The sequence below is a fragment of the Notothenia rossii genome, assembly GCF_949606895.1.
Source record: "Notothenia rossii genome assembly, chromosome: 3".
In the NCBI taxonomy this organism is placed as follows: Eukaryota; Metazoa; Chordata; class Actinopteri; order Perciformes; family Nototheniidae; genus Notothenia; species Notothenia rossii.
This window is the reverse complement of record NC_136901.1, coordinates 32,214,331-32,229,435: the sequence shown is the minus strand read 5'-3', so window position 1 is coordinate 32,229,435 and position 15,105 is coordinate 32,214,331. Positions and strand designations below refer to the sequence as shown.

The following is a 15,105-nucleotide window of genomic DNA, read 5'->3' as shown; positions in this document are numbered from 1 at the left end:
ATGTAAACACTGAGGCACCATGCTACCAAGTCTTGTTCAAAATGTTAAAACCGTATGTATACATTTTAACTAAATAAACATTAAGAACATGTTGAGATAGCTTAATTATGCCTGATGTATTGCCTTCTCTACAAAAGATCACCTCACAAGATTAAGTGTGTTTCTCCCAGCCATCATTTTTCACCTTTTCCAAGCATGTTTTCGGTGTCCCAGCTTGCTGTCTGGGCTGTGACGTGCAAACATGATGGCCTTAACAGAGCTGTTTGGCACAGCCATGCCTCCTATGGTGAGGTTTGTCCACAGACATGGCAGCAGCCTGGAGCTGAAAAAGAGCCTGGATCGCACTCAGCTCCAGAAAGTGTTGCCAAAAATCTGCGCGCAGCCCTCCTCTGATCACCAGACGGATGATAAAGGCTGGCCCAGGGTCAGATCTGCCGGCTTTGAGAGCTGACAAGAGGAAGATGGCGGGAAAACTGAACCATATGGTCCCTCAGGTGTACGGCAGTCATTACTGAGCCCTTTTTGTAGATAGCCCGGCCTCAGGGTAGATTAACTCCCAGGAATTCCCCACATGAGCCAAACTATTCCTCTGAATTAAAACAGAAAGCATCTAACCTTTAAACACTTCCTCAATTAAATCAGTTCTGGCTCAATTCCTACCTTCATTTCTGACTCAAAACTAGTATGCATTGAGTTCATGCCACTCAGATGGAGTTACTCTGTGTGATGTCGCCCCCTAGTGGGCACTCCCCTCATGACTCACAGCGTGTCAGACAGGGTGAAGCGATTACAGCCATCATTAGGAAATTATCCCAATGACCCCTGCTAAAGGCCTCCAGATACAGACCGCAGGCCTTCTGGTTTCATTCTAACAGACTAATCAGGGGGTAATTTACACCAAATATGCAGAGTAAATGCAACTTACTGTCGAGCCAGAAATACTAATATAACTCTGCCTTATAGAGCCACCGTTTTAGAAGCTAATTCGTATACTGATTACAGGGTATTCAGAAGACAAATTCTACCCGTAATACAATTATTTAGCTTCTTCAGTGTCCTTTATAAATGCATGAATTACCTTGTGTAGTTTGACCTTTTTGCAGTAGAATTAGAGGAAACAATACATTTTTATGACTTGAAAAGTACTTATTTTATCCACATGAGCTCATGTAGACACAGCTGGACTTTATCCTCTTATTTTCTATTGTACTTTATTATTCATGTCTTAAGAACGTGTCGATCCACCTCAGCAGTAATTATTGATTTCCTGGGAACAGCAGAGGGCGCCATTTTAACAGAAACAAATAAACTGACAGTAAAAAAGCATAATTGCTCCTGAACCATTGTTAATTTGACCGCTTCTGACTTATTCAGTGGGTGTTTGTCTCTTAAACACTTTATAAAGCCTGCAGCGAGCGTGACTTTGCACCAGAATAAAGAAGTAACAACTTGATAAAGTGGAGGCGTGTTAACTTTTCCAACCTCCCCGAGGTGTTAGAAATATGGATATGTTAAATGTCTTTTTCAGCTGCTGGGACAAAGGGTGTAATAGTCTGGGAGACGGATGAAAACCAGCAGTGACAGTTTCTATCTGTAGCTCAGTTAACTCGCAGATAAGGTTACCATGGCGCCCAGTGGTGGGAAGAATCAGGCTGATGCACTTAGCAACGAGAAAAAGAGGGAGCCTGCGGAGGAGCTTCGATCCTTCCTCATCATCTTCTGCATGTATCACCTTGCATTAAAGACCCGCTATTCATTTAGAGAAAGGTCAGAGTGATATGCAGCTTTGAAACAGTGCTTTGAAGTGATAAACACCGGCTTTGTTGTCGTCGAGCGTCATTATCCTCTTTCACGGGATCACAGAAGTGTTGAGAGTTATATTTAAAGCCGTGAATCAAAAACAGGTCACCTCTAATTGCATATCTGTAAAGAGAAAGCCTTGTATTTCTGAAAACGTCAACAAATCAACCACCACCGTTACATATCAATTCACCACTTGATTGGTTTACCTTCAATCTCAAAACACAGAAGTGTGGGGGGGGGGGGGGGACAAAGACACGGAGGGGGAATAGCAAAATGAAATCCATCTGCAGGTGAGCTGTACACTATGAGCCAACACTCAAGCACAACACAACAAAAGATCCACGCTAAAGCTACACACAACAGAGCCCGTGAAGCAACAACACACCAAGCAGTGTTTCACCAACACAGAACACACACAGCGACACCCTGAGACGCGCGCACAGAGAAAAGTACACAAAAGAGTGGGAGCTGATGAGAGGAGGAAGCCACAAGAGAAAAGGAGACGAAGCTACAGAGAAGAGGAGGGGGGGGGGGGCATGCGGAGGCGGGAAAAGGTTGTGGAGGTGGTGGTGAGAGAGAGAAAACTCACAAACGTGTAAAAAGACAGACGAGAGTGATTTCCAATTCTAACATTTATTAGATCGACTCAAATCACAGGTACAGAGATCATTGGCAGTGATTATCTACAACAGGTGTCTAAAGAGGGGACCCGGGGGGAAGATTGACAGGCAATCCAACAATGTCACCAGCGCTAAGGAGCACTTCTCCTCTCGGTGAATAATTACGTTCACCGTTTGCTCAAATGGCTGCAGCTGGAGACGACACCTTGGTAATGACTCACCGGATTTCCGAGGGTCTGACATTGTTGGATTGCTCTGAAATGAACGTGGTGGGATGGAGAGGAGCACAGCATTTGTTTAGTGATGACTGTTGTAATGCTGTCAAACAGTTTCATGGGTCTACTTGGCTACGATGGTTTCTAATTGTACATGATGAACCCATGATGGCAGGAAACACAGCTGCCAATCTCACTTTCAATGGACTCCACCACAGCATTCACTGACTTTCAAATATTGATTGGTAGTCTGTATGCACTATGCATGTATTATTCATATTCATTATCTCCGCAATCACCATCCTCATGCACCCAAAATAAACTAAATGTATTACTGGAATGAACTGACGCAACAGTTGGAAGTGACTTCCAGGTACTCGCTGAACAAAATATACACATCACTATTTACACAAATGCTTTGCTAACTTTATGAAAAACAGTTTTCTTAAAGGAATGGCAAACTGACAATTTGTCATTAAAGTGCATCAGAGTCAGTGTAGAGGGAGTGTTACCGTAAAAGTGGTCGGGTTTGGACCACTGTGGAGGGAACGCACACGCACATACGACACACACGCAAACACACTGGTTGGGTTACACTGTCGAAATACCTGAAGTGGACTCTCCGCCTGCGTCTTGAGGCTGGGGGCAGGGCGGTGGGGGGGTGAAGTTGGCTTCTGGCAGGCTGCTGTTGAAGGACGGCATGGGGGACGACAACGAGGGCAGCAGGGTGCTGTTGGGGCTGCTGATGTGGCCCTCCCCCACCAGCGTCAGGTCGCTGTTGGTGTCCTCCTCCACGGTGCGGAGGCTGGGCCGGGTGTCCGAAGGCCGCGGGATGGGGGACAGGTGGGTGCCGAAGGTGGCATGGCGCGTGGGCGGCATCAGGCACCGCCTCGTCGCGGAGTGTCCGTTGGCGCTGGAGCTGAGGGAGGAGTCGAGGCTCTCGGAGCGCAGGCTGGCGCTGAGAGCCACTCTGGAGGAGACGCCGTTCTCCCGGCTCTGTTTCTTGGAGTCTGGAGTGGAGCAGGAGATGGCCGGGGTGAGACGCAGGAAGTCGGGAAGCACCAGGTCGTTTTTGTTCAGGAGGCCGCGCTGGTCGTTGGCTCGGGTGCTCTGCGCCCGGCTCAGGAGCTCAAAGAATTCTGCAACAAAACCAAAAAGAATCACTTTAACTCTTCCGAATATGTTCAATCCTGGAAGAAAATATTAGTCAAAGTTTAACATGCAGCATAGCGGCCTCACACCTGACAGAGAAAATAACCCTAGTCCAGAGGCAAAGCAAAAGCTAAGAAATCCACCACAAAAACATCAAAAAGAGAAGAAGAAGAAGGAAGAGAGGGATTTACCTTCAGCTTCATCTATATTAATCTTTTTCTGTTTTCTCTTTTCCCCTGGGAGTGCTGAGTCTGGTCCACTCGCTTTCACAGAAAAGTCCTTTGGTGTTGACCTCTCATCTCCCTGCAGATGCAACAATAACAATGCACTCTGTTAGGGGATGGAGTGGGGGGGAGGAGGGTTTCGTAAGGGGGGTGGCAGGCTAAGCACGGGCTGAAGCAGAACGTCCAGATTGAATGAACCTTGTCCGTCTGTCGGAGCCTTTTTCTGGCCATGCTAACATCGATACGGAGTCCTATCTGTCTTCATAATAGCTCAAGCATGGAGAATACGAGCGGGTGAGTCAGCCACGGGCGGTGTTAGGGCGAAGAATACAAACAAATCAGGAAGTGCACACCAATGTAAAGCTTGTTGAAAAGTGTAATTGTGAGTGCACTGGCCCGCTGATTGATGAGGCTTAAAGGAGCAGAAGCAGAGCAGCAGTAGAAAAGGACAAATCACCACATCCCGACATTTGAAGCAACGTGAGAAAAAAGATATTGTAGGTACTCACAGCAGCAGAAAAACTTCTGGAGGGAGGGAGGTTCTTTAGGGAGGAAGACTTGGATTTATCTGCTTGAAACAAAGACAGAGAGAATAAAAGACATGTTATACATACAGAAGTTAAAGGTGCCAGATTGTGCTTTTTGGGGTTTCCCTTTTGCTGTAGTGTGTTATAAAGGTTTTTGTGCATTTCAATGGTCTGCAAAGGCTAATATCTTTTTATTTGTATTTATTTATAGAAGGACCATGCATACAAAAACATGAATCTCAGCAAAGAGAAGAGATGCAATATGCCAGATTATAGCTAATAGCTCATTTCCATCTGTGGTCCTCAAGACAGGTTCATAACAATCAATAAACAAATAATAAAATTGCATGATCTCTACACACTCCACCCCCCTCCCCCTGCCTGAAACGCCTCCATTGGTCACCTATGTTTACTTCCGTAACATAGTGACATCACTATGTATCACTCGCGCTGTTATTGGCTAGCGCTCCAACACATTTTAAGTGATAGGAGGGACATCTCTAAATTGGCCAATCACACTAGAGTTGGCCAGCTAACGAATCAGAGCAGACTGGTTTCAGACAGAGGGGGAAAAGAGGTGCTGTAACACAGGCAGTATGAGACAAATAAAAACCTTTTTGAATATGAAAGCAAGTAAACAAGTCGAAAAAAGTAAAACTTCTGGTGTCCATCCCATCACATCTTTTCTTTACATTTGAAATAAAAATGAATTCTTATTTTTGGTCATTTTTTGTATTCTTGTTTGATGGTCTCACCTTTCCCTGCAGCTGGATCAACCCTCTCCAAAACAACTCGCAGGCCATCCAAACTGGATATGGGGGCGCCTAGGTCCAAAGGCTCAGTTTCTCCACTCTGAAAGAAAGTCATATTTAATGGTTAACACCTTATGGCTAAGTATGTCTCAATTTGTTTTGGCTGTAATTGAGTTCACAAGCTAAATGTATAAACCGTATTTCAGGCTACTGTATAATAGAGTTATAATGCCTAGAAACCCAAAGGACTAAAATACATCCTCTGGCAGGAGTTGAGGGGAGGACTAAAAAGAGTTGGCATGATTGAGGAGTGTCGTCATTTGTAATTATAGCCCTGCTGCTCCATCTTCGGGGGCTGAGTCACAGCGCTAACCACCGTGTAGAGATGGAAAAGGATGCGGTCGCTTCCTTCCCCTGACCATGATACTCCACCCTGTGGCACTGTCACACACTGCACAAGATGCTGAACACACACACACAGGAGCTTCAAACAAACATGAAGGCATTGTAGCCACCGGGGGCGACTTACTATTTTGGCAACGAGATCGCTGAGGTGGAGGCCATATTTGGCCACTACGGGACGCAGGACCTCAGTGACGGGTTTGGTAGGTTTGGCCTTCAGACCCACGGAGCGGTTAATGGGGACCAGGTCCAATCTAGGAGCACAGAAAGAGCACGGGTAAATGTCAGCGGCGACATAAAAGCACACAGTGAGAAAGTGATATTTATTGGCAAGAAGAGAAACCATGGAAATCTGACGCAGCGCCCCAGTTTGAGACCTGGCCGAGGTAAGAGGAAGGCATTTAGAGAAGAATAGAATATCAAGGATCAATAGATCTCTTTTTCCTTTGTACAACGCTCCCTTGTACCCTTTTTTAGACGAAGGTGAAACTAGTAAAATATTAATCCTTTTTGACCTTATAACCCCTCCAGCTGTTTTCTTATCATGACGACCAATACATATTTCATATAATTATTTTAAGGGAGGGAAGTAGGCATGGATTTAATTGTATTTCTAAATGATTAACTTATTATTTGTAAAATGTAGTTTTCCGATCATTATTATTTAAAAAGATTCAGGTTGTGTCATACTATTAATAATATTTGCATGCCTGTATTGGTCTTCCTGGATCGGGTATTTCTTGTTTTCTTGTCTTGTTATGTTTGCAAAACCAATGTAAATTAATGTGTGAAGAGCTCTTTAAAGGAAATTGACAAATCAAAGGAAATGTTTAACGAACATACCTAAACAACGTCCGCTTCTCCACTCTTAATTCTCGGGAGCTGAGGGTCATACAGTCTTGGTCCAACACCAAAGGCTGTGAGGAAAAAAGCAACATTAAAAAACACAAAAAAGCAACAAACCCAGAGCACTCCTTACCGTAAACTCTACAACACAGTAACCAAATGACTTCATCTGTTTTAGTGTCTTTGGTTAAATTAAGCTTTCTCCACTTAAGTTCCAACAATGACTACTCACAAGAAAATACATTGTTTTATTAGCTTGGTTCATCGCAAACAAAGGGTTGACTCAGTGATTGCATGAGGAGCTTGCCTGAGTGTTCTGTTTGCTGATCTATTAGCAGCAAGTTTCCAGCATTCATCAGTAAATGATTGTCTTACCTTCTCTCCTCCCACCAGGAAGAGGTCCACAGCAGCGATGTTGACGTTGATGCTCTGACAGAGGTCGTGGAGGACGTCCCTTATGGAGGCCCCGGGCCGGAGACTGATGGGAGAGCAGGAGCCGTCGGGCAGCACCACGCTGCAGTGTTTGGGGGAGCGCTCCCATACTGAGTGGCGATTATCAGCCTAAAGAAGATAGACAAAAGGAGGCTTCATTAAAGGACTGGAAGTGTTACAAAAGCCGCTTTCACACCAAGTGCTTTGTCATACTTAGTTCCCAGCACTGTTTTTTTTTTTGTGTTGCCATAACTCACTCTCTCCGTTGGTGCGCGGGGCTAATGCTAATGCTAATGCTAATAATGCTAATGCCAGCAAATACAATGGCGGCTTCACAAAACTTTTCAGAGTTTTACGGGGCGTGGTTTGCAATTCGCCCAGCCAATCAGAAATTTGAACTTTTTTCTCCCCAGTAAAGTACCACCTCTCTAGTACCTCATTCACACCAACGGTGTTTCAGGGCCGGTTTGGAGCTGGAGCAAAAGCACCACTACGTCACGCTTACGTCGAGGCGGGGGCAGGGGCAGGGGCGGGATCAACTCCTGAACAACAACAAAAAGCCGGCGTTTTATCCAGTTTGTACACAACGATGGAGAAACTTAACAAGCAGCAGTGGTCCACTGAAGAGACCAGCTACCTACTGGGAATCTGGTCTTCCGAAGAGGTACAGAGGAAGCTGGAGCACAATCGGCCATTGTTGTTGTTGTTGGTGTCAGCTGTGAGGGGTTTCCGCGCGGTTTGGCTTTATGAAGCAGGCACGCAAACGGTTACGTCATGACGCAAACGATGACGCAATGACGCAGCACCAGTCGGACTCTGGGCAGTGTGAAAAGAGCCGGAGCTAAACCGAAGAACCGGTTCTGAACCTGAAAAGCTCTAGCACGGAGCTTGAACCGGAGTTGCGTTGGTGTGAATGAGGTACTGGCACTAAGGTAAAAGTTCTCATGAACTAAGTTCTCTTTTTGGTGTGAACGCAAAATCCCAGGAACTATCGGAACTAAACGGGAAGAGTTCGGGGAAAAGTACTCCGGTGTGAAACTGCCTATATACACGGCTTCAGTTGTAATTTAAGCCACCCGTTAACTATGAGTGGGCTGACAAGTAAAAAACAATTACTCAGGCCTAATATGATAGCTGTGCCAGACACTGGGCTCTGTGTTGCCATAGTGATTTGTCCAGAGGAATCTTACCTCGATCTTCCCAGCAGAGCAGGAAGTGGCCATCTCCAGACTGGTACCGGACGACAAAGAGCCCTGGGACTCCCTCCGCCCATTACTGCCCCAGTAGTCTGCACAAGAGAACACAGAGGAGGGTGAACTCATGCAGATAAGAGAATTTAGTCACTACTTTAAGAAAATAAAACATACAATATTTAACACCATGACAGCTTCAAACTATGGCATGACGTATAACAATGTTTTTAGAGTTATAATTAAAGTTTGACACCACAAAAAAGGTAACCAAAGAAGATATTTGCGTATAAAGTTTAAACAGTGTCATTCAATTGAATTGCAACTATATTTATTGAGAGACGGTACCGGTATGAACAGTAGGTTCAACATAACTCAAAAAATAATGATTGTAATATATATTCAAAGCAATAAATATACACATAAAACAACTTAAGCTTTAAAAAATATTTACAGAAAAATTAGGAATAATTTCTAATGTATTTGACAACGCTTGTAAATCTAAAAATACATTAAAAAAAAAAAAATGGTTTTATCAATTGCAGCCTTTCAAATTAGTAACCTTAAAAAGGCACAATGAGTAAGTTGTTTTAAAAGATGTGCAGATTCTCTCTGTGCGATACAGCTATAATTGGATATCATAATGATCAAAATCCCAAACAAAGGCTTCCCGTCATCATATCAACCTCATTTTGGTATTTCGCCACCTTTAAACACTGGCCCTTTGTTGATAGCACTCACTCCGGTGAGTCAAAATGCTGTCAAAAGGTGTTTTTGGGTACATGCGCTGCGTGTGTAATACTTTGATGACTGCGGGCAAGCTGTGTTTCAACATCCCTCCCCCGCATGTAGCTCATGGCAACCCCGGAGCTGTCATCAAATTGGTGTGTTTTTCAAGGACACATCAGCTCTTTGGAAGTGTTGCGAAAGCTTGTGGAAAGCTTTTTTTTTTTACCAGTGTTCTTGTTTATCCATTCCATACCCAGGTTTATGTCTCCTATGTCCTTCTTCTTGGGGCCCTTTCCAAAGCTCCTGTTGCGGGACCACGAGAAGAAGCCGCGTTTCTTATCGGCGCTCTCATCCTTGTCTTCGGTGAGTGACCTCCCTGACCTCTGCTTTCTGGCCTCCTATTGGTTGGAGAAAATAAAAGGAAGATGTAACCAGCTGTAAAGGACTGTCAACAAAGCTGTTACTCCATGATTTATTCTAGTGATACAGCTTAAAAGGTCATTGTTACCTTTTTGGGAGTGGAGAGGGAGGAGCGGTCCGAACTGGCGCTGTGTTTAGAGGGCGCAGGACTGCAGGGAATCTGGTAAGGGTCCGGCAGAGATCGGCCATCCACCTCGGCACGCATGCACTCTTGGTAAAGGGAGGACTTGAGGAATCGGGAATAACTGTCAAACTTCATCAAATTAAAGATCTGTAGAAGAAAAAGGGCGGTTTTTAAAAACAGTGGTGGAATGAAAGAGGGGAGATACACAAAGAGGCATGTAGGGTCAAAAATAAAAGAGTGAGGAAGAGTAAATTAAACAAAAGAGAAGAAACTACCGGTGGTAACGTATGGTTACCGCTCATTTTATGACAGGTGTCTCAACACTTTTAAATGCTCATGTCCAGCCTGGAAATATACACATGCATGTCTATGTGTCTGTGTGTACAGTATGCGCTTGCTTCTCAGTGGGCGTATGCCAGTTTGTGTTTATTTCTCTGGTAAAGGCTCCGCGCCCTTTCGTAAACAAACCCAGATGGCCATCGAGAAAAGCCAATATGGTTATGCAGAGTGACTAAAGGCGAGAGGAGAGCGGAACCCCCTACTGTCAAGGAAAATGACCGGATATTCACGGTGATGCTGAGCAAGCAAATCATGAGAATAATAGAAATCAGAAATCAAACTAATATTATGAAATGATGAGGGTCAGTTTTTAGGCTTCTATTGAGGGTTTGAATGTCTGCCGTCATATTTTATGATGGCAATACATTTAATAGGAATAACTATGAATCAACCAAAAACTGGGGCTTCGATTTTTTAATTATTTTTTAAGTTGAATATTTTATGAATTCATCACCCTCTTCGTTTTTATTGAAATGGTTTGTCTTTTTGAATTTAATCAACTTTTTTTGATGAATAACATTTCGCCAAAGTGTGCACTTAGCAGTTATTAAAAGTTAACCGTTTTTTGACCGCAGTACTCAGAAAGGCTTAATGCTTTGTGTTAGATTTAAAGGTATTATGAATTTCGGAAATTATTGCATTTATCTTTTCCAATGAATTTGACTTTTGGACTCCCCATTGCTGTGGAGTTATTGTAAACGTTTGGATCACACAGGTTGGAATCAATCCTATTTTGCAACTTTACAAATAGTACAATATCGGTATTATCTTTCAATAATAACAGTATAACACTGATAGCATTAGTCTAGCCCTTCTTAATCAGCAACTTGGCTGAAACAGTATACACAAACACAATGAATGTCATGCAGAACCAAAATGAATATCTTATTTAGATTTATGACTTTCAACATGTTGAGAGCAGCCTTGATTCAGCTCTTCCCTACCAAAGACATGACGTGTTGAAGCAACATGTTATTTGCAGAGACGAGCTCACTACAACTTCTACTCTCGTTGTGTCTGTACCTGTAGCTGCTGCGTCTTGAACATGTCGGGCCGCGGGGAGGTGAGGACGTCGTCGGCCAGCTGGGCCTGGCTGTCGATGTTGACCGGCATGGTGGCCTTGCTGGACAGGAAGCTGTTGTAGATCTCTCCGGCTCTCTGAGACAGCTGCAGGACAGAGGGCGGACGATGCATTAGAGCCAAGATGTATTTCACATAAAATAATAGCATCATTTCATTATTGTTGGAAGGTGGGACTCATAAGGGTCACAAAATAAATGTACAGGGTCAAGAGAGAATGTTTATGTACAGAATTCAAAATGAAAATGTTTTTTAAATGCAACCAGGAAGTGGGATTTGTATCTTATGCGGAGAAGCAGGACAGAGTCTAAAAACGTTCTTACAGGGACAGTAAAGTATATTGTATTGTATCATATCAAAGACTTCTATACAAAATGATGTATTATATATATTGGCTTTAGGTATAGATGATAGGTTTACCCCCTTTTTATCTTACCTCATTTGATTAAGGAACAACAGTATGATATCTATTCTGTTCGTAGAGGTGATACTCAATTTTGTGTTACGTCGATATAGGACAAAAAAGATAGGAGTGTTTCCAATCAGTCTACATGTCTTAGTCAGTGGGTTTAGCTTCACACAGTAGACTTACCTGCTTTTTATCAGCTGCAGGGACATGACTGAAGTATTCACAGGCCTGCCAGAACAAGATATTCTCCTCACTGAATTCTTTCTTGAGAAATTCCTGTGGAGAGAAACAGAAGGAGTCTTAATACGATCCCAAACCGGTGATCATGCTTTTTTTTTTAATGTTCTCTGTGCTGTTGCAGTAGTGAGGAAAACGTTTTTTAGGTGAAATGCTGTGAACAAAATTGGTGTAGGCACAGGAGAGTGTGGGTGGATCTGATCAGTGCTGAGGGGGGGTTAGGAGCGAGGGGGCCTCCGGGACGCCAGAACCTAATGCTGAGCCTTCTGAAGGTGTTGTAGGCTAAATTCAAGAGGCACATCTTTTCTGTGGGAGGTTGTATAAATGAAATGCCCGTAACGAAAAGTTTGGATATAGAGAACTGGTTCGGAACTATTGAAATATTCGCCTTGGATTTGGTTAAATAATAAGTCTCTCAATCATGTCATAAATGTAGAAAAAAACACAATCCAAGCCATTAAGAGGGGCAAACTCTCAAATACTGACAAAAAAGGTGAAATGTTCAAATGTAAAGACTGCATATAAACAATTTAATGTTAAAACATGGTCTAACTCTAACACGACAGATAACTGGATAAGAATGCAGGAGTTGTAATGCCATAATGGTCAATGATCAGCTGATAGAAAAGCACCAAGCACACATAGGAAAAAGTCTGAAACTAAAATAACATTTGTCTTTATTGCTTACACAATTGAGTTAGGTTACTTTTCACTTTCAATTACATAAATAACTCAAATAGAGTGCAGAGCTCGGCCAAGGCCAATGTCTCATTCAGGTTCTCTGGGAAATTGGTATTACCAATACCCGTTTTCCAGTCATTTGCCCAACAGGGTTGCAATACAAATGCCGTACCTCGCATTGAGATTGAAATAAAATTAAAACATGAAACTTCATGTCAACAGATATTTTCACAACCCTGAATCCAATCACCTATGAAACGTTCTTATCTTACCGAGAAGTAGCGCACCCCCACTGGGTCCTGGAGGAGGCGTTCGAAGCAGGCGGCCCAGCTGGCCACTCTCTGCTCCGGGACCCCTCGCAGGCTGCCGGCTCCTGGAAGACTGCCATTACTGTTCAGGCTGCTCTGGCTGCAGCATCCCTGCAACTGGACTCCACTGTAGTCTGTGGGGTGGGGGGGCACAGTGTAAAGGTTAGAGGAGACATTAGGCGCGTTCACACCAAGTACTTTTCCCACAAAGGTTCCTGAGAACTCTTTAGTTCTCATGAACTAAGTACAGATCGCGTTCACACCGGAAATTAGTTCATGGGGGTGGATTGTGGATTAGGCAAATGAAGCCGCTGACGTCACTTCTTCTTCTTCTGCTTTGGGTTTACTGGCAGGCCGCAAACAACTTCACGGCGTATACTGCCGCCCAAAATCCCCGGCCGGAAGTCCCCGGAGTTAGGGACTGGCTTCAGTAGAAGATGCTGGGACTCCCAGCAGCTTCTACTGAATCCTTCCGAGTAAACGGCCAGAACGCCGACACCTCCTCATCTCCACCGCTCCCATGTTTTATTTTGTGTTGACATAAGTTAGTCTCTCTGCGTTTCTGCTCTGGGCTAATGCTAATAATGATAATAAAATGGCGGCTTCACAAACGTTTTTGGGAGTTTAACGGGGCGTGGTTTGTATTCCGCCCAGCCAATCAGAAACAGGAACCTTTTTCTCCCACGAAAGTCCCTGCTCTCTAGCAGGGACTGAAAAGGGGGCAAAAAAGGTTCTCTAGAACTAATTTAGTTCCTGGGACTTTTTGGTGTGAACGCAACTAAATCATAGTTCTCAGGAACCTTTGTGGGAAAAGTACTTGGTGTGAACGCGCCTAAAGAGTGATTCAAGCCAAAGGGAAATTAAAGAGTTTTTAACCTAAATATCCTGGCGATTTTGGCATTGGTGTTTTTTTGTCCCAAATAATTATGCAATTTTCCTCCCTGTCTGTATTGACTGTATATCATGTGTTTCTGATGCATTATGTCATTTTGTTTTTTTTTGTTTTTTGTGACCGTGTTCTTAAAATGCGCTTTATAAATCAACTTGCCTTGTCTTTTGGGAATTTTTATATTTCCCAGGAGGCAGATTGAATTAATTTAATCTGTTGAGGAGAACAGAGCTATTGTGAAGACTTGTATAAACATTTTCTAAGAAACCAACAAAGACTTTTGGTATTGGTACATTTCTTGAAAAGACTCTTAACAAAATTAGGCATGTCTGACTTGAAAGCACAATAAACAGCAATTGTGTTACAATGGATCATTATTAGAAGTGTGTTAGTTTCACTACAGGCAACTATTATACATAAAACTCTTACTAGTCTTTTCAACAAATTGCAGGAAAAGACAAATATGTAATAAAAGTGTTATCAGAATTAGAATACCTTTATTAGTCCCACACAGGGGAACTGTACGTAGTTACAGCAGACAAAAGATCCACAGACAGCTTAATGTTACATATGTTACATGCATTAAAAGGTACTAAGTTATGATATAATAAAAAATATAAAATGTAATAAAAAAATAAAAGTTACATAATTTTCAAAATACACATCCTGTAACAGTTCTTAGGATTTAGCAGCCAGGTATATATCCCGTTGAGTTGAAAGAGGGAAGATCTTTAACAAAAGGATCTAGTCATAATGGGGAGTCAAGAGGTGCCCTACATCTGCGGCAAACACAATTACAATGTGAAAAGGGATGAGAGAATACGGTAAATGTCAAGGGAAAGCTAATGGGTCTTTTACTGTAACCTTTGCTACTGCTCTCACTGGCGAATGTGAACACACTAAGTGAATGTCAAAATATGTTATGTGGGAAGTGGGATCTGATTACAGTTGAGAAGGAGCAGATGTCACTCAGTTGGTAAAAGAAAGGGCAGAGAGGACCGGCAGCGGAATAAAAGACGAAGAAAGAGAGGACACATGGATAATTAAAAGGAAGACAATCAGGGAGAGTGGTGAGGGGCTTCTGGTCATCTAAAGTGGGGGCTTTGACCCTCACAGTACCTGCTATCATGACGGCAGATGGCCACTTTAGGGCTGTGGGCAGGCACAGTAAAACAAAACACAAATGCCCCTTTCACACCAACGCGTTTTCAGCTCCGGCTCGGAGCTGGAGCCTGAAAAGTACCGGTTTTTCCTATTCACACCGCAGCGGCGCCGCCTCTTAGCTCCGGAATTCGGTTCACTTCCAGCTCCAAAAATTGTCGGCCTAGAAGCAAGGGCTTCGGAGCTAAGAGGCGGCGTCGCTTACGTCTCTCTTAGGTCGAGGCGTGCAGGAAACTAAACCCACCTCCCCTGAACATGGGTCGACTGAAGAGTCTCGTCATGCCTGCTACAAGCAGTCGCGCTGACCAGGCTTCGTGTGATTCTGTTTATTTGTACCTTACTTTGACCATCCGTTCGCTGTTATTGATCATTGTGGAGAGAGGCAGACGTTTTGTTTTTTATTATAGCAGCTATCGGATGGAATCCATACATGGGCTGCACAGGTTGAAAAGTATAAGGTTGGAGAAGTCGTTATTTAATTTAATCTGGCTTTGCTTTAAAAGCAACACGATCATCGACCCAACGCAGTCCCCCGTTGTTGTTGTTGTTGTTGTGAGCGTTGGGG

General features: G+C 43.5%; 1 protein-coding gene across 5 annotated transcripts in view; it reads right to left on the bottom strand.

Moving 5' to 3' along the window:
• rgs12a (regulator of G protein signaling 12a) overlaps positions 1–15,105 on the bottom strand; it is a 41,820-nt gene that overhangs the window by 3,398 nt on the left and 23,317 nt on the right. For 4 of the 5 annotated variants that reach the window (XM_079669263.1, XM_079669262.1, XM_079669266.1 and 1 more), the window contains 13 exons: positions 12,455–12,624; positions 11,448–11,540; positions 10,799–10,942; positions 9,401–9,583; positions 9,146–9,290; positions 8,164–8,261; positions 6,917–7,102; positions 6,539–6,612; positions 5,823–5,949; positions 5,297–5,393; positions 4,524–4,585; positions 3,982–4,093; positions 3,247–3,777 (listed from right to left, as the gene is read on the bottom strand). In XM_079669263.1, the coding sequence (XP_079525389.1) occupies positions 3,247–3,777; positions 3,982–4,093; positions 4,524–4,585; positions 5,297–5,393; positions 5,823–5,949; positions 6,539–6,612; positions 6,917–7,102; positions 8,164–8,261; positions 9,146–9,290; positions 9,401–9,583; positions 10,799–10,942; positions 11,448–11,540; positions 12,455–12,624 (2,022 nt within the window). The remainder of the gene's footprint in view (positions 1–3,246; positions 3,778–3,981; positions 4,094–4,523; positions 4,586–5,296; positions 5,394–5,822; positions 5,950–6,538; positions 6,613–6,916; positions 7,103–8,163; positions 8,262–9,145; positions 9,291–9,400; positions 9,584–10,798; positions 10,943–11,447; positions 11,541–12,454; positions 12,625–15,105) is intronic. The other variant, XM_079669264.1, reaches the window with a different exon arrangement.